Here is a 26,565-nt window from a genome sequence, read left to right on the forward strand (position 1 = left end):
TTAGTGGTTCTACATATAGATTGAATGGCGCAGGGGATAGTGTTGATCCCTTTGGCACTCCATTAAGATTTGGGGATGATGCTGATAGGGTTTGGTTCACCATGAATCTTTGTGATCTGATTTCTAAGAACGATCTAAACCACTTCAGGACTGTGCCCACTAAACCACTCCTTTCCTCCAGTTGTACCAGTACATTGGCATGGTTTACAGTGTCGAATGCAGACAAAAGGTCGAGCAGAATTAGGAGACTGGTTTTGTTGCAGTTTAGGGCAAGTAGCGCGTCATCCATTATGTGAAGGATTGCTGTTTCAGTACTGTGATTTGCTCTGAACCCTGATTCAGGAGTTTGAACTCCGACATGTGTTGCCTCAGTTGTTGTTGAACACATTTTTCCATAACTTTGGCGAGCATGGAAATGTTTGTTGCCGGTCAAAAGTTGTTGAGGTCTGAGGGGTTCTCAGAAGGATGTTTAAAGATTGGAATGACTTGTCCCGTTTTTAGGCAGTCTGGTAACGAGCCTTGCAAAAGCAAATCATTAATAATCTTTGTCCAAGAGGGGACGAGCAAATGGGTTATAGTAGACCAGCAGTTGTGAAGAGGATTCTTCACAACTGGTGTTTGATTTTGGAGCTATTAGCGCAGATTTGGCTGTTTTATTGGATTGGTCTTTTAGCATTTCGAAGAGTTTCCTCTGTCTTTTTTTTTGCATTATCCAGTTCTCTTATTTTTGGCAAATCATTAACTATCAAACTGCTTGTCTTTAGAAGCAAGGATCTAACTGGCTATTAACCGACTGTGACTATACCCCAGTATGGGTGGACATAGAAAGGTCAATCATCAAAGAAACACCTTTACCTGCTCTCCTAACCATGGATATCTCTTCCATCCCTCATTCTAAATATATTTCCCAAAATACTAAAAGAGCCCTACTATGCCTGGATCAAATATCAATAGTAAAAATCAACAAATCAAACTTAGCCTTTCTATGGCGCAACCCATACCTAAAGGTGGATGGAGAAATGTTATTCTGGTAAAAATGGTCAAATAAAGGCATACATCTAGTCAAAGAACTCTTTACAGTTAAACTACTACTTACAATCACGGTTTGGCTTATTACTCCTAGATTTCTAAACATTTCTGAAACTAAAGGCACAGCTTACATTACGTTCAATAATACCCACGAACCGTCGATCCTACCAAGGATATCCCAGCTACTAAAGACAGGGCACATTGTATCTAAAATCTACCAACTGTTATCCCCCAAACCACGCAAATCACACCTGAAAAGCGAGATAACATGGGAATCTGAATCTAACACTAGGAACATCCCCTTCGACTCGGACAAGATACATAAAACTCCCTTCTCAAACAAAATCTATCCAATACTATCCCAAACAAAATTTATGCTAATACACAGAACATATTGGACCCCTGAAAGGATCTTTAATCTCAACCTCAGCCAGAGCCCTACATGTTGCGATTGTAACGCACATGTCGGTGATCTAGCTCACATGCTCTTCCTATGCCCCATCCTCCAAACATATTGGGACAAAATATATGAGTAAAAACAAAACATTCAATATCGACCCCCGCAAGGGAATTCTCCTATATCCTTCTGGGATTTCTAGATCCAATGCTTCAGATGATCATGACCACCAGCTTTTACACCTAATGCTTACACTTGCCTGCAAAATAGTACTTAATAAATGAAAAAACTCCAAACTAGTCTCCTTCAGAATGTGGCAATAATGGTTGTCTTTTCTCAGAGGGGCTGACAATATCTCTCTACACTCCTTGCCCTGGCACCCCCCACATAGGAATGTATGGAGGTACCTTGATGCCTTTTCCTTTAAATATGACCATTCGTTAAACTCATAATTCCCAACAATTCAAAACATACACTCTACTGAACCGCTTGATGACTACCACTGCACTAACACACTCCACATATGGTGAGCCTCATGCTACCCCATGATGTCTGAATACTATACTGTCAGATCCGATTTGGACAGACATGTGTGAATCGCTTGTTAATTGATGTCTTGGCGTTAGTTTTGCACTTAGGATATGGAAATGTGATTACTATATTACTGTATCCATTGTTCTAACATGTTATCCTCATAGTGCATTGTATACAAACTTTCATGTGCTCAATAGTACGCCTGCAAAGTAACTCTATCATAGTCCGACCAAAGAATGTGATATATATAGACCACCTATATCTCTAACAAAACCGCAATTCCAACCATCACTCAACTGGTAACCTCTTGGCATTTTCCTCATCTTTTGTAGTTCCTCCTTGCTTTTTATTTATTTTGACTGTCAGTATTGTTGTTATTATTGCTATTATTGTTATTATGATTTACAATGTTCTTTTCTTGAAAACCCAATAAAAAGAATTTGAGAGAAAAGAATGACCTTTGCACAGCCTTTAAGATACTCACTATGTTTTGCAAAATTAAAGGGTTGGGGCTCCTCTGTCCATAATGATGGGCCGCCCATGCAGGCTGACATCACTAACCACACTTATTTACACATGACATGCACTAACCGAGGCTAGCATTCAACTGTGCAACTTGAGTTGAAAGGCTCAAAACACATGACCCAATTTATCTTGAGCCACTAAAGTTCAGATACCCCGTGTGCTAATCCTCTTTTCTCCTTTTCACCTTGCAGCTGCTATCTCAGCATCAACAACAGGTAAGAATTACAGATTATTCGCTGCTATGTGGCATGCCTGATCCATCTTGAGCACTTACAGCTTGCTTTTTTCTCTTCTTTCCCAGCTCAAATCCATGTTCCTGGAAGTACGTTTGCCCCAGGTAAGACATTTGATGTTAACATTAGTGTGGCAAACACAGAAATGTGCTTTAGAGATGCTGGTCTTCAAATGTTGGCCAGAGATCAGAGATGCCCCAGTGTTTCAATTTGTCAAAACATGGTGAAACCATGCGAGCGTAGTGTGAAGTTAGAGCAGACAAACTTGTATTAAGATTTCGCCTGGAACGATAGAACATTATTATTGTTTTTTCGTTCTATGATTTCAGTAGCCAGACAACGTGAAGCAAGTCTGGCATAGCTACTTTTAGGGGTCAGTATGATCTGTGCCTTCGTTTTTAGAAATGTTACTAGTCTCATGGTGACTGGTGACCTGTTTATCCTTGAATATCATACTCCACTGCTGACAAAAAGCAAGTGGATTTTAGTTAGTGCAGGCCTAAGTGCTAGTGGCCTTATCTAAGTTGAGCAGAGCCCTTAATTATTTGTCTTTGTTAAAAATAAAAAGCTAGACCATGGCACATCACATCGTATGTGGCATCACATCCCAGAAAGTGACATCAGATCTTAAAACCTCACATATGTTTAACATGTCTATCATGAGGACATTGAGCGCATTACAGTATTTAACAAATTAGATTTTGCATTGGAGTTGTGCCAAAATATTGACGCAAACCCCAACGCAAAATCTGGGCCTCAACTTATACATTAACCTCTTTTAGACTCTTTCACAAAGAATTTGGAACCAAGCACACAAACCTGGCAGTAATCTGTTTTGCTTAATTGATTGCAATGTCTGTATTTTAAAATATCTTTTGGGTTTAAGGCACCTGCTGCAGAGATCTTTCTGTACCAGCTAAATCTCAGTGAATAATAATGATGGTACAATAACTCTGGAGGAATACGTATTTGCTGGAGAGATCTGTGTTTTGCCTAGTCCTAGTTTCGAATCAAAGTTGCATAGAGGATTAATATGTCTCCTGCAAAGCACCATATGTAACACAGAGATGACCGATGTTTATGTTATGTAAATGGGTAAGTGGGTTGCTGCTTTTCAGACAGAGGTCATTTTGCTACTTGAAGTTCATAAATTGTAATGCTTCTAATAAAGTGCAGAGAAGTATGAAGGATATGTGGCTCCTTCACCTTCTAACCTTCACTGTCTCATGTAATGCATCCTTTATATTGATGTGCACACATAAGAATCATTGTCAATGTATTATCGGCACATGTGATGTAAAGCGCTCTGACACTGCATTGGGGTGAGTAATGGCACTATTCATACCAATGTGGGTGTCAGAGCACTTTACATCGCATGTACTCAAAATATTACGTTTTGGTTTATTTATTTTATAGCTCTTTAGCACTACTGTAGTGCTAAAGCGCTATAAAAGAAATAAAACAAAATAGTGGTATTTAAATTGTCATTGGTTGCCCCAGTATTTACACAAATGACATTTTTATTATGAAGCACCTCTATATCTGCCACCACAGGGCCTCCTCCGCCTCCTGTCTGATCTATCTGTTTTGTGAGGCCGTCACACTGAGCTACTGGGCCAGGGCTCGAGTCGAGGGTAGAAGCCATGATCTACCCACTAATTCTTCGGAGTTGCGATGGCAGGCACAGCGATGGCGACGCACTCCGACCTTGTTGCGAGATTCTTCTCCTGATGCGGTGCAGTGCGACAACTACAGCGGCAACACACTCCTTCTTCGGAGTTGCGACGGCAGCAGCAACGACACGCTTTCTCTTTGTTGCAACACGCTTCTCTCCGATGCTGTGCAGTGCCCCAGTTCCCGCGGCGCACCCTCCTTCTGAGTTGCGACGGCAGGCACAGCGACGATGACACGTTTCTTCTCGTTGAGTCGTGCTTCCAGCTCCTTGCGGCACGCAGTTCCTCAGAAGGCCCAAAACAGCAGCAGTCACTTCCACAAGAACTCTGGGGAGCTGGGGGGTGAAGTCTGTTGTCCCTGAGACTTCAGCAGGAGGCAAGCTCTTTTCCAAGCCCTTGGAGATTCTTCACAAGTTGAAAGCAAAGTACACAACGTTCCTCTCTCCTTCCTTTGGCAGCTAGGCAACCACTGCAGGCCAATCCCCCATGCAGCACTTCAGCTTGGGAATAGTCTCTCCTCAGTTTCTTCAAGTTCCTCTCCTCAGTAAAGGTTTCTTCTTGTAGTCCAAAAGTGATCTAATTTCATGGGATCAGGGTCCCAATATTTATACCCAGAAATCCTTTATTCTCTGAGGGGAGAGGGGCCGTTGCCCAGTCCAAACCAGTTCTGAAGCACTCTGTTTATCAGACTTCTCTTTTCCTTTCACAGTGCAGGGCAGAAACATCAGACGCCCCACAGGAGGTGGAGCAAGCATGGTGAAAGGCATGTACAGTCCTAGAGCACTTTGTTTACATGACTCCTTCTCTTCTTTCAGTGTGCAGGGCAGAGACATCAGTCGCTCCCCAGGGGGTGGAGCGAGCATTGTGGAAGGCAGGCACAGCCCTATTCATTTATTTATTTGCGGGTTTGTATTGCGCTAGATTCGACTCCCGGAGGAGTATCTCTGTGCCTTTGGCAGCCACAACAACAAGATGGAGGAAAACCAGATAGAAGGTATGCTGAAATTGGAACGAAAAAGGTGTCTAACCTTCTTTTCCCGGGGGACACATAGAAGACCTTGGTCACTGGACCTGAGGGAGCGTGTGGGGATATAGGGAGTGAATTCGTTTACTAGAAATGCAGGGCCGAATCCATTAAGGCTTTATGGATTATGCTGCATGTTTTGAATTTAGTTCTCTGTTTAACAGGCAGCCAATGAAGTTTCGCCAGCAGTGGTTTGGAAGGAGTTTGGGGAGGGGCGTTTAGGACCAGCCGAGCTGCAGTGTTCTGAACCACTTGGAGTTTTGCCAGAACTCCTTCATTAGCAGACAGAAACAGGCCATTGCAATAATCTATACGGCTTGAGACAAGAGCCTGCACCAATGTTTTTCTGACTGAGTCAGGGAGTAGTGGGAACACTTTTCGTAGAAGGCCAATTACGTGGAAGCATGAACCCACAACGTAATTGCTATGCTGTTTTAGTGATAACTCTTGATCCAATCGGACTCCTAGATTTTTTACGACCTGTTTAGGTTCTGGGACTGGTCCAAGGTCTTGTGGCCACCAGTCCGGGGTCCACAGGAGTTTAGCTTCTCCGAACAGCTTAACTTCGGTCTTCCCGACATTGCATTGAAGGCAATTGGATGACATCCAATGTGCCACAGCCTTCATACCCTGGGAAAAAGAGTTTTGATCTCGGTGGTAAGGAGTTTGAAAGGGAAGAGGAGCTGAGTATCATCGGCGTAAGACATCGGAATGAAGCTATATGTTCGCATGATATTGGCCAGGGGTGCCACATAGATGTTGAAAAGGGTGGGGCTCAAACAAGAGCCCTGTGGCACCCCTTTTGAGATCTCAACCTCCTCTGAGCGATAGGCACCCATGGTCACACGTTGAGTCCGGTTGGATAAGAAACTCTTTAGCCAGGCGAGTGCCTTATGTTCCAAGCCAATGTTGGCCAGCCGAGTTGTCAAGATGTTATGTGACACGGTGTCAAACGCCGCAGACAGATCCAATAGTACCAGGACCACGGAAAAACCCTTGTCCTGATACATATGTAGGTCGTCTGAGACTGACATTATGGTGGTCTCGGTACTGTGCTTTGGCCTAAACCCCGATTGGGAATAGTCCAGCCCTCCTGCTAATTCGATATAGTTGGACAGATGACGGTTGACATGCTTCTCACTGAGCTTGCCTAAGAACGGGAGCAGGGATATTGGCCTTAGATTGGCTAGTTCAGTCCAGGGGATTGCGGGGTTTTTCCTGATTGGTCTAATCAGGTCCTTTTTTCACTCCTTGGGGACTTCCACCGTGTTTAAAGAGAGGTTAATGAGTTTTTGAATCCCAGGACCTAGATCACTGGCAAGCATGGGCATTAATCTAGCCGGAATGATGTCAGTTGGACATCCACTCTTAATCTGAAAGGTTAACGATATTACCTCTTCTAAAGAGATAGGGGGAATCAGGTCAAGGGAGTGGGTGGAAGAAGAGGTTTCTACAGCTGTCAGAGGAGGTCGCGTTGCTCCACTAAAAGACTGAATTGAGCTAATGTTTTTATCATATATCCCATCTATTTTTTGAGTAAAAAATAGCGAGATCTCGTCGCAAAGTTGTTGTGACGCCAGCTCAGGACTCTCGCAAGCCATTGGTTTCACAAAAGATTGCAGGATTTGATAAAGTACTCTTGGAGTGTTTCCCACGGTCATGAGCTGGGATGCAATGTGATTTTTCCGTGCAGCGCAAATGGCTTAGTGATATATGGTAAGGGAATTTATTTATTTATTTAAATGCTTATTTCGCGCCTGAATCAGCCCCGAAGGGGTATCTCCGCGCGTAGCTTCTGAACCGGTATCATGGAACAACCAAGGACATAAGACTGCTGCGATTGCAAGGGAGAACATTAGTCTTGGGAGAAAAGGTATGTTTTTAGCTTCCTTCTAAAGGACAGATGGTTAGAGGTGTGCCTCAGCAATGGGGGCAGAGAATTCCAGAGCATCGGGCCTTTAAGTGAGATGGCCCGTCCTCCCTGTCTTGCTCTCGTCACCCTAGGAACCTGAAGCAGCATAGTGCTGCTGGAGCGTAGAACACGTCCTGGTAAGTAGGGGACAAATATGTCTCTTAGATATTGAGGGCCGGATCCGTAGATACATTTGTGCATTATACAACATACTTTGAAGTCAATGCGCTGTTTCACCGGGAGCCAGTGAAGAAAAAAGAGGAGAGGGCGTGAGGGAGTTCGGGGCAAAGCATTCAAAATGAGTCTTGCTGCGGTATTCTGTACCACCTGCAGCCTACCCAGCTGTTCTTGGTTGGCATTCCAATAACATTTTTTGTCCTCGGCCAAATGGGATGCTCTCCATTTCCTTTCAAGTTTTCTAGCTGCTTGTTTTAGCGATCTTAGATGCTCTGAGAACCAGACTTCTTGTTTATGTGCTGGACGAGGCTTAAATTGTTTTAGTGGTGCAATGTCATTTACTGCTGCAGCAATCCCCCTTCAAATTTAACCAGAGCAGTCTCAATGTTCTCAGTAGGGATCAGGGTGGATTCTACATATCTGTCTTTAAAAGACTCCTGAGTCATTTTGTGCCATTGTCTCCTTTTACTAGGTAAGCTAATCTGACTGGTTGAAGGGGGGTTCATAATAGGAGTATAAAATTCAATAATGAGATGATCAGTCCACTCTACTTGAGATGGGGGTAGGCATTTAATCAGAGGGGATTGGACAGAACCAAATCCAGGGTGTGTCCTGCCTTATGTGTAGGACCGCTATTCGCTTGTTTCAGTCCCAGTAGGGACAGATCCGTTAATAGGGATTGTGCCTCATTGCATTCTGCTTGTTCACTATGGACTTTATAGTCACCTAAAAGCAGGAAGTCATCATTTTCATGAACATAGAGAGCTAGTGCTTCTACAAGTGAAATGGAGAAATTGGTACATGGACCAGGGGGGTGATATACCAGAGCTCCTTTCTTGCTCCCTTTGGGCATAGTTTAGATTTTAAAAATCAGAAGTTCTAGCTCGGGTGTACATAGTCCTTCAATCACAGAGATGTCCATTTCCTGCTTATGAACAATTGCTATTCCCCCTCCTGTCTTAATAGGCCGGTCTAACCTAACTATTTTATACCCAGCTGGGATTCCTAAGGTTATAGCAGGGACCGAGTGGGGCTTTAGCCATGTTTCTGTCAAGAAGCATATATCAGGTTATTCAGAAGAGATAAGGTCCCATACCTCTGTGGAATGTTTGGATAGAGATCTGATGTTGCAGAGCAGATTCTTGCTCCCTAAGGATGTGTCAGCATCCACCCTATGAATTTGGGCGGTATTACAATCTATCGACTCCCTATCGAGTGGTTGCATCTGTGACTGGCTGCCCGTAGGGGTCCGGTCCTCAAGTAGTGTATGGAACTGGGCTTTACAATTGTTGCAGGAGAACGGGCCTTCCATACTGATATCTACCCTCTTGCTACAACCCCTCGGGAGGCTATCTTGTATACCAAAAAGTACCTGGGATGTATAAGTTCTCTGAGTGCTAGGAGCAGTTCCTATGGCCTCGGTGGATAATGCCATAGTCCCTGACCCCTGGCCCCGTCCTGTCGCGGACGGGCGCAGACGGGGTGGTCTTTGGCTCGTCTTAGGCGCTGGCTTAGGCACCCCTCTGCGCGCAACCGCTGCGCGCTTGAGCCGACAAGTGGCTAAATAGCCCTTTCAGATGTGAGGCTTGAGCGCTAACCGCTAGACTGTCTCGGGGTGTCTGGGCGTGTCTGGCTCTTACCTGTCCCGCCCTCCGCTCAACGGTATTGGATACCGAGTCGGACCGGGGCGGGCAAGCTGAAACAATGAGCACAGACTTCGAAAGTGAGCCCCAATGCCCCTTGCAGCTCCGGGGAAGATCGAAGGTGCACTGTGAGTGAGTGATTAAAATTAGTAGTCAATTTCAATATCAGCACAGCGTGGGTGGTTTAAAATTTGTAATCAATTTTACATGGCGAAAGTGATATTTAAAATTTGTAATCAATTCTAAAAAGTGACAGAGTTTACAGCATGATCCGCAATGCTATTCAGAGTGTTCCGCTTTGAAAATGTTACCTGGCGCCAAGCGGGGTCGGGAGACACTGCCACTGTCGTTCCCTTACCGCAATCAGCCAATCCTCCTCCCTGCCTAAATAGCCCTTTCAGATGTGAGGCTAGAGCGCTAACCGCTTGACTGTCTCGGGGTGTCTGGGCGTGTCTGGCTCTTACCTGTCCCGCCCTCCGCTCAACGGTATTGGATACCGAGTCGGACCGGGGCGGGCAGGCTGAAACACTGAGCACAGACTTCGAAAGTGAGCCCCAATGCCCCTTGCAGCTCCGGGGAAGATCGTAGGTGCACGGTGAGTGAGTGATTAAAATTAGTAGTCAATTTCAATATCAGCACAGCGTGGGTGGTTTAAAATTCGTAATCAATTTTACACGGCGAAGGTGATATTTAAAATTTGTAATCAATTCTAAAAAGTGACAGAGTTTACAGCATGATCCGCAATGCTATTCAAAGTATTCCGCTTTGAAAATGTTACCTGGCGCCAAGTGGGGTCGGGAGACACTGACACTGTCGTTCCCTTACCAGGTTCAGGTGTGACTCCTCCTTCCCATCTAGATGCAGATCTCTCTATTCACCACTGGGTGACTCAGCCTGTCTCCTGGAATTCCCCAGCCCTGTCACTCTCAAAATCATACACAGGAATACACAAACTAGCAGAGGCAGGTCTGAATGGTCATACAAGCAAATACCTACTTTCTAAAAGTGGTATTTCCAAACACAGAATATTAAAATAAACTTTACTAAAAGATGTATTTTATTATTCTGAGGTCAGGCACACTAAACTCGAATTTCTACCATGTTCTCTGAGACAGTTAGAGTTATTACATTTTATAATCCTAACAGCCCATTCTGGCCTATGGAGAACAGTCAGCCTTGCAATAGTGAAAAACGAAAATGGCTGTAATTCACTATTAGGACATGCCACACACGTCAGGGCTTGTCCTACCTAATACTTATAATGCTCCCTGCCATTGGGCCTACCATAGGGGTGACTGATATGAAGAAAAGGAAAGGTTTAGGGACTGGGAAGTGGGTGCACTTGCCCAGTCAGCATGACAGTACCAGACTGCACGCAGGCTCTGCAATGGCAGACCTTAGACACATTTTACAAGGCTGCTTCTGTGGGTGGCACAACCAGTGCTGCAGGCCCACCAGCAGCATTTGGATTACACACCCTGGCACAGTCAGTGCACTAGACTAGGGTCTGACAAGTAAACCAAAATAGTCAAACATGCAATCACTAATCCATACATCAATTTACAATAGGGAGCACTTGCACTGTGGCACTGAATAGCAGTGGAACAGTGCCCAAAGCATCTAATACCAGCAAAAAAATATGAGGCAAGAGCAAAAATGGAAGGGAGACCCACGCGAATGGTGCCAGGTCTAACAAAACCTTTACCTGCTCTCCTAACCATGGATATCTCTTCCATCCCTCATTCTAAATATATCTTCCAAAATACTAAAAGAGCCCTACTACACCTGGATCAAATATCAATAGTAAAAGTCAACAAATCAAACTTAGCCTTTCTATGGCGCAACCCATACCTAAAGGTGGATGGAGAAATGTTAATCTGGGAAAAATGGTCAAATAACGGCATAAATCTGTTCAAAGACCTCTTTACAGGGAAACTCCCTTCTCCTTTCTCTGAATTACAATCACGGTTTGGTTTAGTACCCCTAGATTTCCATACATTTCTGAAAATAAAGGCACAGCTCACATTACGTTCAATAATACCCACCGAACCGTCGATCCTACCAAGGATATCCCAGCTACTAAAGACAGGGCACATTGTATCTAAAATCTACAAACTGTTATCCCCAAAACCATGCAAATCGCACCTGAAAAGTGAGATAAAATGGGAATCTGAATCTAACACTAGAAACATCCCCTTCGATGGGGACAAGATGCACAAAACTCCCTTCTCTAACAAAATCTCTCCAATACTATCCCAAACTAAACGTATGCTAGTAAACAGAACATATTGGACCCCTGAAAGGATCTTTACACCCAACCTCAGCCAGAGCCCTACATGCTGGAATTATATTGCACATGTGGGTGATCTAGCTCACATGCTCTTCCTATACCCCATCCTACAAACATATTGGGACAAAATATGAGTATAAACAAAACATTCAATATCGACCCCCCCAGGGAATTCTCCTATATCCTTCTGGGATTTCTAGATCCAATGCTTCCGGATGAGCATGACCACTATCTGTTTCATCTAATGCTTATACTTGCCTGCAAAATAGTACTTAAAAAATGGAAAAACTCCAAAGAAGTCTCAATTCAGAATGTGGCAAAAATGGTTGTCTTTTCTCAGAGGGGCTGATAATATCTCCCACACTCTTCACCCTGGCGCCCCCACATAGGAAGTTATGGAGGTCCCTTGATGCCTTTTCCTTTAAATATGACCATTCGTTAAACTCATAAGTCCCAACAATTCAACACATATACTCTACTGAACCGCTTGATGACTACCACTGCAATAACACCCTCCACATAGGGTGTGCTTCATGCTACCCCATGATGTCTAAAAACTATACTGTCAGATCCGATTTGGGCAGACATGTGTGAATCGCTTGTTAATTGATGTCTTGGCGTTAGTTTTGCACTTAGGATATGGGAATGTGATTACTATATTACTGTATCCGTTGCTCTAACATGTTATCTTCATAGTGCATTGTATACAAACTTTTATTTACTCAATAGTATGCCTGCAAAGTAACTCTTTTATAGTCCGACTGAAGAATGTGATATATATATATAGACCACCTATATCTCTAACTTAACCTCAATGCCAACCATCACTCACCTGGTAACCTCTTGGCAGTTTCCTCTTCTTTTGTAGTTCCTCCTGCTTTTTATTTATTTTGACTGTCAGTATTGTTGTTATTATTTCTATTATTGTTATTATGATTTACAATGTTCTTTTCTTGAAAACCCAATAAAAAGAATTTGAGAGAAAAAAATTACCTTTGCACAGCCTTTAAGATACTCACTATGTTTTGCAAAATTGAAGGGTTGGGGCTCCTCTGTCCATAATGATGGGCCGCCCATGCAGGCTGACATCACTAACCACACTTATTTACACATGACATGCACTAACCGAGGCTAGCATTCAACTGTGCAACTTGAGTTGAAAGGCTCAAAACACATGACCCAATTTATCTTGAGCCACTAAAGTTCAGATACCCCGTGTGCTAATCCTCTTTTCTCCTTTTCACCTTGCAGCTGCTATCTCAGCATCAACAACAGGTAAGAATTACAGATTATTCGCTGCTATGTGGCATGCCTGATTCATCTTGAGCACTTACAGCTTGCTTTCTTCTCTTCTTTCCCAGCTCAAATCCATGTTCCTGGAAGTACGTTTGCCCCAGGTAAGAAATTTGATGTTAACATTAGTGTGGCAAACACAGAAATGTGCTTTAGAGATGCTGGTCTTCAAATGTTGGCCAGAGATCAGAGATGCCCCAGTGTTTCAATTTGTCAAAACATGGTGAAACCATGCGAGCGTAGTGTGAATATCATACTCCACTGCTGGCAAAAAGCAAGTGGATTTTAGTTAGTGCAGGCCTAAGTGCTAGTGGCCTTATCTAAGTTGAGCAGAGCCCTACATTATTTGTCTTTGTTAAAAATAAAAAGCTAGACCATGGCACATCACATCGTATGTGGCATCACATCCCAGAGAGTGACATCAGATCTTAAAACCTCACATATGTTTAACAGGTCTATCATGAGTACATTGAGCGCATTACAGTATTTAACAAATTAGATTTTGCATTGGAGTTGTGCCAAAATATTGACGCAAACCCCAACGCAAAATCTGGGCCTCAATTTATACATTAACCTCTTTTAGACTCTTTCACAAAGAATTTGGTAACAAGCACACAAACCTGGCAGTAATCTGTTTTGCTTAATTGAGTGCAATGTCTGTATTTTAAAATATCTTTTGGGTTTAAGGCACCTGCTGCAGAGATCTTTCTGTACCAGCTAAATCTCAGTGAATAATAATAATGGTACAATGACTCTGGAGGAATACGTATTTGCTGGAGAGATCTGTGTTTTGCCTAGTCCTAGTTTCGAATCAAAGTTGCATAGAGGATTTATGGGCCTCCTGCAAAGCACAATATGTAACACAGAGATGACAGATGTTTATGTTATGTAAAGGGGTAATTGGGTTGCTGCTTTTCAGACAGAGGTCATTTTGTTACTTGAAGTTCATAAATTGTAATGCTTCTAATAAAGTGCAGAGAAGTATGAAGGATATGTGGCTCCTTCACCTTCTAACCTTCACTGTCTCATGTAATGCATCCTTTATATTGATGTACACACATATGAATCATTGTCAATGTATAATCTGCACATGTGATGTAAAGCGCTCTGACACTGCATTGGGGTGAGTAATGGCACTATTCATTCCAATGTGGGTGTCGGAGCACTTTACATAGCATATCCTCAAAATACTACTTTTTGGTTTATTTATTTTATAGCTCTTTAGCACTACTGTAGTGCTAAAACGCTATAAAAGAAATAAAACAAAATAGTGGTATTTAAATTGTCATTGGTTGCCCCAGTATTTACACAAATGACATTTTTAATATGAAGCACCTCTATGTCTGCCACCACAGGGCCTCCTCCGCCTGTTTGATCTATCTGCTTTGTGAGGCCGTCATACTGAGCTTCTGGGCCAGGGCTCGAGTCGTGGGTAGAAGCCATGATCTACCCACTAATTCCAGAAGGTAGACGCCCTCTACGCTGCTGCAAAGCTGGCTGCATGAAGAGTACGACCTTCCTTTCCTACTTCTCCTAGAATTCACAGAAATATGCTCAACTAATATATATGATTTCGAGCAATTACAGAAAAGGGCAATAAAGGATTACGGGAATAGGTGCCATGTCTAGTCATGAAGTGTTAGAAAGATTCTGTTGTAACCAATTGTATTTTGGAAGTCTGACTGATGCTTATTTGAAACAGGAGCTTCACTAAGGGCGGGGAGGTAACAACTCTGTTCCATGTCTTCTCCTTGCAGTTCACTTCCCTGTGCGCCTTGTGAATGGCAATAGCCGGTGTGAGGGCCGTGTGGAGATATACCACCAAGGAGCTTGGGGGACGGTGTGTGATGACTTCTGGGACGCAAATGATGCCCAGGTGGTGTGTAGAGAGGTCGGATGTGGCTGGGCTGTCTCTGCTCCTCAGATGGCCCATTTTGGTTTCGGCAATGGATCGATTTTACTGGATGATGTGCAATGTGGAGGGTCGGAAACCTACCTGTGGCAGTGCCAGCACAGGGAGCTGGGCACCCATGACTGTTCACATCAAGAAGATGCCAGTGCCATCTGTTCAGGTACATTTCCATTTCTGCTTGATATAAACAGTTTAGAACATCTTGCTGTAACTCCTAGGATGTATAGAAGGTGTAAGAGTCACGCATCCTTACTTCCTTATGATACCTTAAACTTCCACTCTCTGGGCTCACAGATAATACACACACACCACAAAAAAGTGAGGAGGGGAAGAGGATGTGGCGTAATGGCCAGATCTGCCGACTTTGAAACTGGGGAACCAGGTTTGAGCCTCAGTATTGCTCAGTATCCTCTAATACCGGCTAAATCACTTAATCCCCCAGTACCTACAAAAAAAAAAAAATTAATGTGTCCTCAACATAGCGGGTGCTCATGTAAAGACCTCCGGTCGAGTTTGTGCTATATAAAACAGCAAAACAAAAAAGGCAGTCACCACCTCTCTTGCCACAACACATTAGTCTCAGAACTACAGCCCCTATCACGAAGCACAACGGCCCAAGTGCATCATCAGCACTGCAGTCACATTTACCTCATCACTACAACATCACTGGTGTAACCATGGGCGTCTCATTTCTAGAGACTCAGCACCAAAAAGCACCTCACTCACTACTGATTCAGCACACCAGCCGCTGCCTCCTGCACAATTCAACAGCTGGATCTTTTACTCAAAAACCCAATACCTGTAAGTCATTGGACGTACGTATAATTATACCATTGTAGGAAGCTGGCTCTGTATATACTAAACCAAAGTAAGGTATAGTGTGCACAGATTCCAGGGGATCCCCAAACGCTTACAAAGGTAAGAGTAGATAACACGTTTTTCTCTATTTGCGGTAGTGTGGGTGAGCAGCAAGGCTTTATCAGAGGGTAGTGTTAAGCATTTATTGTACACACTCAGGCAAGAAATGATAACACACACTCAAAGACTGAACTTACACAAATTGTTTGTTTAAAAATACTTCTTTTGTTGTGTTTTATTTTTAGGCCCAAGCACGACTTGGTACAGGTACGTAAAATTGTCCTTTTCACAGACGGATTGATGAGGATATGCAAGCTGAAAGAAATTGACTTTGTTACAGGTTGGTACAATGTTTAAAACAGTTGTAATTATTTTTGGATTACTTTTTGTTTACTTTTTAGATTACTTTTTCTACTCAGTGTGACATGCCTAGATACCACACTGGGGCATTTCCTAGAGAAAGGTAAGTTTAACACTTTTGTATTAGAAACAGTTACGTAGGTTTCCATACAAACACAACTCACGTTTTTAGAAGAAAACAGTCAATGCAGTCCTATGGAGGAAAATGTGGTTATCAGTTTACAGGTAAGTAAACTGTCTTGAGTGTTGAGCTTCTAGGGTTAGAAGAAGGGTTACCCAAGGGTCAAGGATGCACTCAAAGAGCACCCTCAGCTGCAGTTGGGCGGCTGGGTGCAGGCTGAGGCCCAATGTTAGCTTATCAATCAATCAATCAATCAATCAGGTCATTTATATAGCGCACTACTCACCCGTAGGGTCTCAAGGCGCTGGGATGGGGGGGGGGGGTGCCGCTACTGCTCGAACAGCCAGGTCTTGAGCTTCTTCCTGAAGGAGAGGTGGTCTTGGGTCAGGCGCAGGTCGGTTGGGAGTGAGTTCCAGGTCTTGGCGGCCAGGTAGGAGAAGGACCTTCCTCCTGTTGTCGCTCTTCGGATGCGGGGGACGGCGGCGAGGGCGTGGCTGGTTGATCTGAGGAGGCGCTTGGGAGTGTAGAAGTTGATCCGGTTGTTGAGGTAGCTCGGGCCTTGGTCGTGTAGGGCTTTGTGCGCGTGGGTGAGGAGACGGAAGGCTTATGGGGCTAGGGGGCCGTCGGTTGGTGGCTGCTCTCAGGCAAGCCTCTGAGTTGCGGGACCAAAGCTCCTAGGGTTAAGCTCAGGGCGAAGAGGGATCCGAGTTAGCACCCAAGGTGCACCCACAGCGGCACAGGGGCGGCCGGGTGCAGAGTTCTGATTTGGCGTTGGGTGCCTTGTTGTTTTCAATGGAGGTTATTGGTTTTAGATTTTGGCTGCAGGCTCGGTGCAGGAAGTCTTCCGGGAGGAACCAACAGCTGGGCAAGCACGTTTGAGGGCTCAGGGACGTAAGTGCACCTCAGGTCCTCTTCTCCAGGGTGCAGGGCTGCTGGTTGTGGGGGTGCCTTTCGAGATCGAATTTCACCTTACCAGGCCACTCATGGTTGGAGGGCTCCTTGAAGAGGCTGTAGGCGATGTCAGGGAGTCCTGGAGGGAAGAGGTCCACCAATTAGAGTCAATAGTGGACAAAGGATTCCTCCACTTTCTTTCACTTTTGTGTCTTCATTCGTTTAGCAATAGAATATAAAAAATATGAAGGCGCTAATATATTTTGTGAGATAGCTGCTCACCCACATCAGTGACTCTCGCATATACCCAGATCCTAGATTTGACAAGTGCAAACCGGTCGGGTGTGACTCCCAATCTACCCTACAACCTCTGGTGCTTGAAGGACACCAAAACCATTAGAAGAATGTCAAATTAAAATTCTTGGATATTCTGCTAGCGAGATGTCCAATATATCTAAATTATAAAGTCTTCATTAATTCCTATCAAGTTAATAATTGGTGCAGCAGTCCTCGTAACTGGTACTGGAGCACGTGCAGCTGTGCCTGTAATGGGGACATCTACATTCGTCTTGTGGTCCAGTTGTTTACTCAGTGGGACTAGGAGTCAAAAGGTTTAAAATGTGTTAATGAACTCAATTGCCTTATAGGTCAGCATTATTTGGAAGCATCACAAAAGAAAGTCTAACACTGACTCCATTGCTAAGGCTATCGTATGAAGGCGATACACTGTATAGGTTATCAGAGTCTTTGTTATGTAAAGTAAATTTTCAAAGGAGTATATGAATGTGGTTGAGGACATTCAAAAATGACTCGGCCTCTGGGGGAACCCTTCGGTAGTTGATTTATTAATGATAGACATGCATGGCAGCAATTTGAATGTTGCACTTAAGCACTGGTTAGCAGTGGTAAAGTGCTCAAAGTCCTAAGGCCAGTGAAAAGCTACAGATACAAGTACAAGTAGAGGTAAGCAGGCAAAAAGATGAAGGAAGACCACAATAAGGATGAAAGGTCTAACATGTGTCCACCCCAGCTGAAAGTGGGGAGATCTACCCAACCTTCGGGGAGTTGTCATTACTAAGGCAGGAAAACCTGGATAGACTGTCTGCATTGGCATGGTCCACCCAGGGTCTGTGTTCTACCCTGAAGTCCATAAACTGTAGGGAAATGGACCATCTCAACAATTTTGGATTCTCATCCTCATTTGCATGAACTACCTGAGGAGTATGTGGTCAGTCTGAAGTGGGAAGTGAGTGCCCAACAGGTGTGACCTCAACCTCTTCAGTGCCCAGACCACCGCAAAAGCTTCTCTCTCTATAGCACTCCTCCGCTGTTCCCTGGGGAGTAACCACCTGAAGATGAAGGCTACAGGCTAGTCCAGGTCCTCTTCATTTAGCTATGATATTTATTTATTTATTTGGTGTTTTATATAGCGCGTACATGACCCTATTAGGGTATCAGAGTGCTTCACATTTACATAGCCCTAATCTTAGGACAGCAGGTTTGATACGAACATAAGCCACAATAATAAGCATACAACAATTTGAGAGAAACAATTATGCTTACAAGATCTAATGTATATAAACATCGATTTGAGAGAGAAACATTTGTGCTTTCATAATCATAATACAAGTCCTAATGACTACTAGAGATCAATTTGAATTAACAGGGTGTGTGAGCAGGAAAGTGACCTAACAGTGTCTAGTCTACTGTTATTATGGGACGAATTTGCTCATAAGAAAGGTCTTAACTTCCTTTTTGAAGGCTGAAGTGGACGAGATTCTTCTAATGCTCGGGGGGAGTGAGTTCCAAATTATTGGCGCTGCACCAGAAAATGCGCTGTCATAAGTTCTCTTCTTTCAGAAGAGGGCAGGTTTCAGTAAGAGATATCCATGGCTCCGAGAGACTCTGCTGCCTCCTGATAATGTGATTTTCTGGGCGAGGTATAATGGTGTTTCATAGTGTATTGCTTTGTGCATCTTTAGTTCGATTCTTGCTCTGTAAGGTAGCCAATTAAGCGCTTTTAGATTAGGGGTGATGTGATCACATTTTCTGGAGCCTGTTTTAAGTTTTGTGGTCCCATTGAGGCATGCGTTTAGTGGGGCTGTTGAAGTCTTGGGTAGTTCTGCTAGAGCTGTGCAACCGTATTCGATCCTCGAGATGACTAATGCCTGGACTGCCATTTTGAGGTCTGAAGTAGATATGAAAACTTTCAGTTTTCTAAGATAGCTTAAATGGAAGCAGGCATTTTTTTCCTATTGTGTTAATGTGGGTTCGCATGTTCAGGTTCTTGTCGAGCACAATTCAAAGAGACTTGGTTGGGTCTACTAGATTTGGAGTACAGTTTATCGCAGAGATCCGCTTGGTCCATTCCATTATATTCGTCACACTTTTCTGGGGGAAATCAGAAGGAATTCTGTTTTATGCTGGTAAAGCTTGAGATGATTAGTAGTTAGCCAATGAACGGTCCTCTTTAAGGCCTGGTTCATGATGTCGATCTCTTCCACAGATTAAATCTTGATATATAGCTGTGTGTCATCTGCATACATGTGGAAGGAAATGCTTGCCTGCTGTAAGATTTCTGTTAGTGGTTCTACATATAGATTGAATGGCGCAGGGGATAGTGTTGATCCCTTTGGCACTCCAATAAGATTTGGGGATGATGCTGATAGGGTTTGGTTCACCATGAATCTTTGTGATCTGATTTCTAAGAAGGATCTAAACCACTTCAGGACTGTGCCCACTAAACCCATGCAGACAAAAGGTCAAGCAGAATATGGAGACTGGCTTTGTTGCAGTTTAGGGCAAGTAGCGCGTCATCCATTATGTGAAGAATTACTGTTTCAGTACTGTGATTTGCTCTGAACCCTGATTCAGGAGTTTGAATTCCGACATGTGTTGGCTCAGTTGTTGTTGAACACATTTTTCCATAACTTTGGCTAGCATGGGAATGTTTGTTGCCGGTCAAAAGTTGTTGAGGTCTGAAGGGTTCTCAGAAGGTTTTTTAAAGATTGGAATGACTTGTCCTGTTTTTAGGCAGTCTGGTAACGAGCCTTGCAAAAGAAAATCATGAATAATCTTTGTCCAAGAGGGGACGAGCAAATGGTTTATAGTAGACCAGCACTTTGAGGGTAGAGGATCATTGAAATGATTGTTTGGTTTTATGGTCAAAATAATTTTGGCGATATGTTTGTCGTCATATAACTTGAATTCTAAACATAATGCATTATTTTTGGGTGTTACCATAACTGCTTGAGAATGAAGCTTAGCTGGAGTGCTCTTTTGGTTCAAAGGGATCTCCCCAGCTCCATCTCCAGGGATTAGGCTTTGGCTGTAAAAAAGGAAGAGGATTCTTAACAACTGGTGTTTGATTTTGGTGCTATTAGAGCAGATTTGGCTGTTTTATTGGATTGGTCTTTTAGAAGTTCGAAGAGTTTCCTTGGTCTGTTTTTTGCATTATCCAGTTCTCTTCTAAAGAAGTATTTTTAACAAAAATACTTTTATTTTTGGCAATTCTGACCTGTTTTAGTTGTTTTAGGTGGGGTGAGGATGGGTGTTGTCTCCATTTTCGTTCTGTTAGTCTGAGTGACCGTCTTTCTTCATTGAGGGATCCTTTAAAGCAAGGGTTTTATCTTTGTCTGGTATTCTTTTGAGTTTTCAAGAGGGCTATGTCCTCAATTATTTTTGTCATCAGGGTGTTGTAGTATTCCGTGAGTTTGCTGACGTCTGCCAGGTTATTAGGAGGTTGCAGTTCCTTCTCACATCATGCTATAAGATTCTTCATATTGAGCCCTTTGGTGTCACAAACCCATTTTCTGGGTTTGATTGTGAGGATGGTTTCCTTTTTATGTAGGGTATTTGGAAGGTAATGATGTGATGATCTGACTAGTCACAAGGGATGATCTCGATTGCATCAACAGCTTTTTCCTTACAGATGATCCAATCTAATGTAGAGCCTTTTGTATAGGGTTGGTAGCTTACATTCTTTAACCAAAGATTGATCTTCAAGGAAGTCTTTGAACAAATGTATCTGAGTATCATTTTTATCTTCCAGTGAAGATTGAAGTCTCCTAAGAAAATGTTGTTGATTGAGGAGTATAGTTTGCTGTGATGATTTCTATCAGCTGGTCTATGAACATGGTATTTTTGCCTGGGGGGTGGTGGTAAAATAAAGTTTGCAAAGTTGGTTATCCATGGATCTTAAGGACAAACCGAGGTAATTCACATGACTCGGGGGGGGGGGGGGTCTGAATATACTTTTGTAATGGCAATGTCAGATCTATGTATACAGGTGACGCCTCCACCTGTTTTGTTTAGCCTGTCTAGTCTCACAATACTGTAGTGAGAGGGCACTAATAAATCAAGGCATGGGGTGGATGATTCCGATAGCCATGATTCTGTTAGGATAGTTACGTTGATTTCCTTGTTTAAGATGAGATTGGCTGTATCTGCGGCATGCTTCTTTGCTGAGCAACATTGAAGTAGTAGACATGAAATGGGTGTCTGTGGGATGACCCTTATTAAGTAATGCTTTTTGGCAATTAAAGTCACATTTTCCTGGTTGTTAAGGTTTGGTTTTCTGTGGTTAGCCTTTGAAGTTCTATTTGCTTTGATTAGGGCTGATTGAATGTTATGTTCGTCTACCTTAGGGGGAAGATTGGGGAATGATTCATACGGTAGCAATAGGATTTGTATCTTAGCATCTGTCAGATATCTAAGTTGATTGTGAGGTCGGTGTAGTCTGCTTGTCAATGACATTGGGATAGTATTTAGATTGCTATGGGGTTCGTGTACTGACTTTTGAAAAAGCTCAATTTTTTAGAGATATTTTTCTGAGAGGTGTCACATGTTCCTTATATCTCTGATAGCGAGTTGCAAGGCCTTGTAATTCTTGTTTGATTGAGAGCTGAGATTATTTAACTCCGGTCGGGAAGGAGGAGAGACGGACGGTTGTTGGGGTGAACCAGTTAGTATGCTGGGTAAATCTATCTCTGGGAGTTTTAGGCTACTTTTTCTCTTTTCTCTAGATATTTTCATATTTGTTAATGATATCTCTAGATTCTTATTATCGACCATATGATCACATTCTGGTTATCCGTCCTACCGTGTTTTTCCAAAATAAGGTATGGTCTGGTGTTAGGGCTAGGACTGGGGCTAGGGCCCCAGGAGTTAGTGGGAGGTAATGCTATTTTAGTGTGTTGCGGGATGTTGATCCTAGCTTCAGAGATTCTGGACTCCTGTTTCGACTATTGAGGCTATTTAGCGATGATAGATTCTACCTTAGCAGATTGACTCCTGTATGGGATAACAGCTTGTGAGTTGTTGTTTTGCTGGGTTGTTGAGGGTGGGCTGTTAAGAACCCATTCTTTTAAAATTGTGAAGTATTCATCAAATAGTTCTAGATCTTTATTGGTGGCTTGTGTAAATATTGTGCCGTTTTTGTAGCATGTTATGTTTAACCCCGGACGGAGCTGGTATAGTGCTACTACGCGGAGGTTCACGGAGTTGGGAAAAAAACTCTGCTCCGCCACCCACCTCCACCCCTAATAAAAAATATTTAAAAAATAATTTAAAAAGAAATAACACACACTTATCTGTACTGTGGCGTCCCCGGGCTGCCCTCTTCCTCGCCGTCTCTTTCCTGCATTGGACGTACATCTTGCGAGAACAGCACATGCAGAGACATTAAAAACAATGATTATCCCACTAGTAATCTACATGGCCAGTATGTTGCCTATGACACTCACTAATTAGTTCTTGACCAAGATTTACAAGATTTTTAACACGTTCCACTGGCAAGTGAAGAGGCCCAGAATTTCCATGAAGAAACTTCAACTATCCAAAGAAAATAGGGGTCTCGGCCTTCCCAATCTCATTAACTATCAAACTGCTTGTCTTTAGAAGCAAGGATCTAACTGGCTATTAACCGAATGTGACTATACCCCAGTATGGGTGGCCATAGAAAGGTCAATCATCAAAGAAACACCTTTACCTGCTCTCCTAACCATGGATATCTCTTCCATCCCTCATTCTAAATATATTTTCCAAAGTACTAAAAGAGCCCTACTACGCCTGGATCAAATATCAATAGTAAAAATCAACAAATCAAACTTAGCCTTTCTATGGCGCAACCCATACCTAAAGGTGGATGGAGAAATGTTATTCTGGGAAAAATGGTCAAATAACGGCATAAATCTAGTCAAAGAACTCTTTACAGGGAAACTACTACTTACAATCACGGTTTGGTTTAGTACTCCTAGATTTCTAAAAATTTCTGAAACTAAAGGCACAGCTTACATTACGTTCAATAATACCCACCGAACCGTCAATTCTACCAAGGATATCCCAGCTACTAAAGAAGGGCACATTGTATCTAAAATCTACAAACTGTTATCCCCCAAACCACGCAAATCACACCTGAAAAGAGAGATAAAATGGGAATCTGAATCTAACACTAGGAACATCCCCTTCGACTGGGACAAGATACATAAAACTCCCTTCTCAAACAAAATCTATCCAATACTATCCCAAACAAAACTTATGCTAATAAACAGAACATATTGGACCCCTGAAAGGATCTTTAATCTCAACCTCAGCCAGAGCCCTACATGTTGCGATTGTAACGCATATGTCGGTGATCTAGCTCACATGCTCTTCCTATGCCCCATCCTACAAACATATTGGGACAAAATATATAAGAGTATAAACAAAACATTCAATATCGAATTCTTTTGTAGTTCCTCCTTGCTTTTTATTTATTTTGACTGTCAGTATTGTTGTTATTATTGCTATTATTGTTATTATGATTTACAATGTTCTTTTCTTGAAAACCCAATAAAAACAATTTGAGAGAAAAAATGACCTTTGCACAGCCTTTAAGATACCCACTATGTTTTGCAAAATTGAGGGATTGGGGCTCCTCTGTCCATAATGATGGGCCACCCATGCAGGCTGACATCACTAACCACACTTATTTACACATGACATGCACTAACCGAGGCTCTCGCACAATTGTGCAACTTGAGTTGAAAGGCTCAAAACACATGACCCAATTTATCTTGAGCCACTAAAGTTCAGTTCCCCTGTGCGCTAATCCTCTTTTCTTATTTTCTCCTTGCAGCTGCTATCTCAGCATCAACAACAGGTAAGAATTACAGATTATTCACTGCTATGTGGCATGTCTGATCCATCTTGAGCACTTACAGCTTGCTTTTTTCTCTTCTTTCCCAGCTCAAATCCATGTTCCTGGAAGTACGTATGCCCCAGGTAAGACATTTGATGTTAACATTAGTGTGGCAAACACAGAAATATGCTTTAGAGATGCTGGTCTTCAAATGTGGGCCAGAGATCAGAGATGCCCCAGTGTTTCAATTTGTCAAAACATGGTGAAACCATGCGAGCGTAGTGTGAAGTTAGCGGTACAAATAAACAGTGGTCCTAGACCTATTGATCACAATAATTGACCCAATCAATCTTGGTTTAATCATTCAAACATTCATGAGCACTTCTGCGGAATCTGCTCCAATTTAAATTAATAATCTTAAGTGAAAGAACACAAGAGCCACTACAACCCAAGCCAGAGATGCAATGTATTTAATTCATTGTCTCATGTTTTGAATTCGTTTTATGCAATAATGCAAATATTTCAATAAGTAAAATCCAACAGGAAGGTTGCCCAAATAGAGCGTGCAAAAGAGAGTGATCAGAGTGTTAAGTGAATAAAGGAAAGAAAGGAATTCACAGCAATAAATATCTCAAATTCACATTATTTATAAATCAATAACGGTATTCTAATTTTGCCATATTGAATACCTGGCCAAACAGAGATTACTATACAACCATTACATTCAAAATTTACAGAGACATTTATGTCATCAGTAAGCACTGTATTAGATCAAAATTATGGTCCAAGGTAAGGAGAGGGGAGCGTCGACGTTTCGACTCGACTTAGGGCCAACCGGTCATTTGAACCTGGGGCATGCGAGTCTTCATCAGGACAAAAAGATGGGCAACCAAGGGATATCGATGACCCCTAGGTTGAAGAACCAACAAGGTATGTATCCTTATTACATTAGTACGTGCTCCTTAAATGTAGACAAATCAGTCATCCAATTAAGGGGTGGGCACAATGTTCCATGTGTGTACCAAATTCGGACTGATAGTACCTTATCGTCTTTCTTAATTAATCTTTATGTGCGTCCAAAGCTCCTGTCACCACAGTTCAGGCAGCTTATAGTTTCTTTTATTCTGTATGTATAACCCAAGCTCCTGTCACCACAGTTCAGGTAGCATTTGGGTAGCAGTTATCCAAACATTGGAGGACGCCGAGCCTAAGTTCCACTGGGACATAGCAACGCTGGATTCACTTCCGCGTTCAAGTTAAAAAAGCTCCCGCTAAAGATCCTTTAGTGTGAAGTTAGAGCAGAAAAACTTGTATTAAGATTTTGCGTGGAACGATAGAACATTATTATTGTTTTTTCGTTCTATGATTTCAGTAGCCAGACAACATGAAACAAGTCAGGCACAGCTACTTTTAGGGGTCAGTATGATCTGTGACTTCGTTTCTAGGAATGTTTCTAGTCTCATGGTGACTGGTGACCTGTGTATCCTTGAATATCATACTCCACTGCTGGCAAAAAGCAAGTGGATTTTAGTTAGTTAGTGCTTGCCTAAGTGCTAGTGGCCTTATCTAAGTTAAGCAGAGCCCTTAATTATTTGTCTTTGTTAAAAATAAAAAGCTAGACCATGTCCCTAATCACTACATCAATGTGAAATCATCAAATGTTACTCCTCACATCATGTCTATTATGGGTACCTTCATCAGGTCCAGAACTTTAAAAACGTTTGCACTGCCTGCGTGATTCCAGCAAATTTGATATGAGCTTTAACGTTGAGAATACTTTTTCTTTAAAGAAAAAGGCACAAAATAATCGTGGTGTGCAGGAAATGATTCTCTTTTCTTTGAAATTAAGCGCATTTGACGATCCATTGCAGGATCCCGCTGAAGGCTCAGCAGGCAGCCCTGTAATGACTTCTAGCCAGCCCATTATGGGCCGGCTTGGGCGCTGGAGGCGCCGTATGCAACAATGATTGTTGGCGCACCCTACAGATTCCTTCACTACCCTTTAACAGTGCCCCTCAAGTCTCCATACCCACTCCCCCACAGATGCAGTTTATTCGTTTCATACCAGTGTAGGGTGTCAGAACATTTTACATCACACACACACACTACACAGAGACAATCAATAATTTGTGAGTAAATCAGTGTATAGGAAATGTTACGTTAACCTGAGGAGTACATGCCAGGCATAGGAGTGACTTGTCACCTGTACTGGTAGGCAGTATAGTTTAAGAGTGCTTGGCATGGAGAGGTACAACTCAGAATTTAAAACATAACACCGTGGTTGGGGGTTACATTTAATATTAAGGATTTGGGTTTTTTACCGGAATGAACCCTTTTTGAAATAATGAAATACTAGGGAACAATCATAATGCTCTAATCCATAGTTTGCATGCAGCTCTTTGATGAAAATTATTAGCTCACTGTTCTATGTTAGGGTTTTAACATCTACACTGCAAGTATCAAAAGGATCACTATGACAAAAGCAGTAACCCACTGACCAATTTACATGATATGCACTGTGTGAGCTGCATGGTACACACTTTTTGCAGCAGGTATATTAACCCTCTGAGCTA

At 42.7% G+C, this 26,565-nt stretch overlaps 1 protein-coding gene across 1 annotated transcript in view; it reads left to right on the top strand.

The window, feature by feature from the left end:
* The window catches only part of LOC144752607 (scavenger receptor cysteine-rich domain-containing protein DMBT1-like), a 1,088,995-nt gene that overhangs the window by 508,732 nt on the left and 553,698 nt on the right, over positions 1–26,565 (top strand). The window contains exons 27-28 of the mRNA XM_078640489.1: positions 14,488–14,802; positions 21,709–21,717. Of these exons, the coding sequence (XP_078496615.1) occupies positions 14,488–14,802; positions 21,709–21,717 (324 nt within the window). The remainder of the gene's footprint in view (positions 1–14,487; positions 14,803–21,708; positions 21,718–26,565) is intronic.

The sequence above is a fragment of the Lissotriton helveticus genome, chromosome 5_1 (assembly GCF_964261635.1).
Source record: "Lissotriton helveticus chromosome 5_1, aLisHel1.1, whole genome shotgun sequence".
NCBI lineage: Eukaryota > Metazoa > Chordata > Amphibia > Caudata > Salamandridae > Lissotriton > Lissotriton helveticus.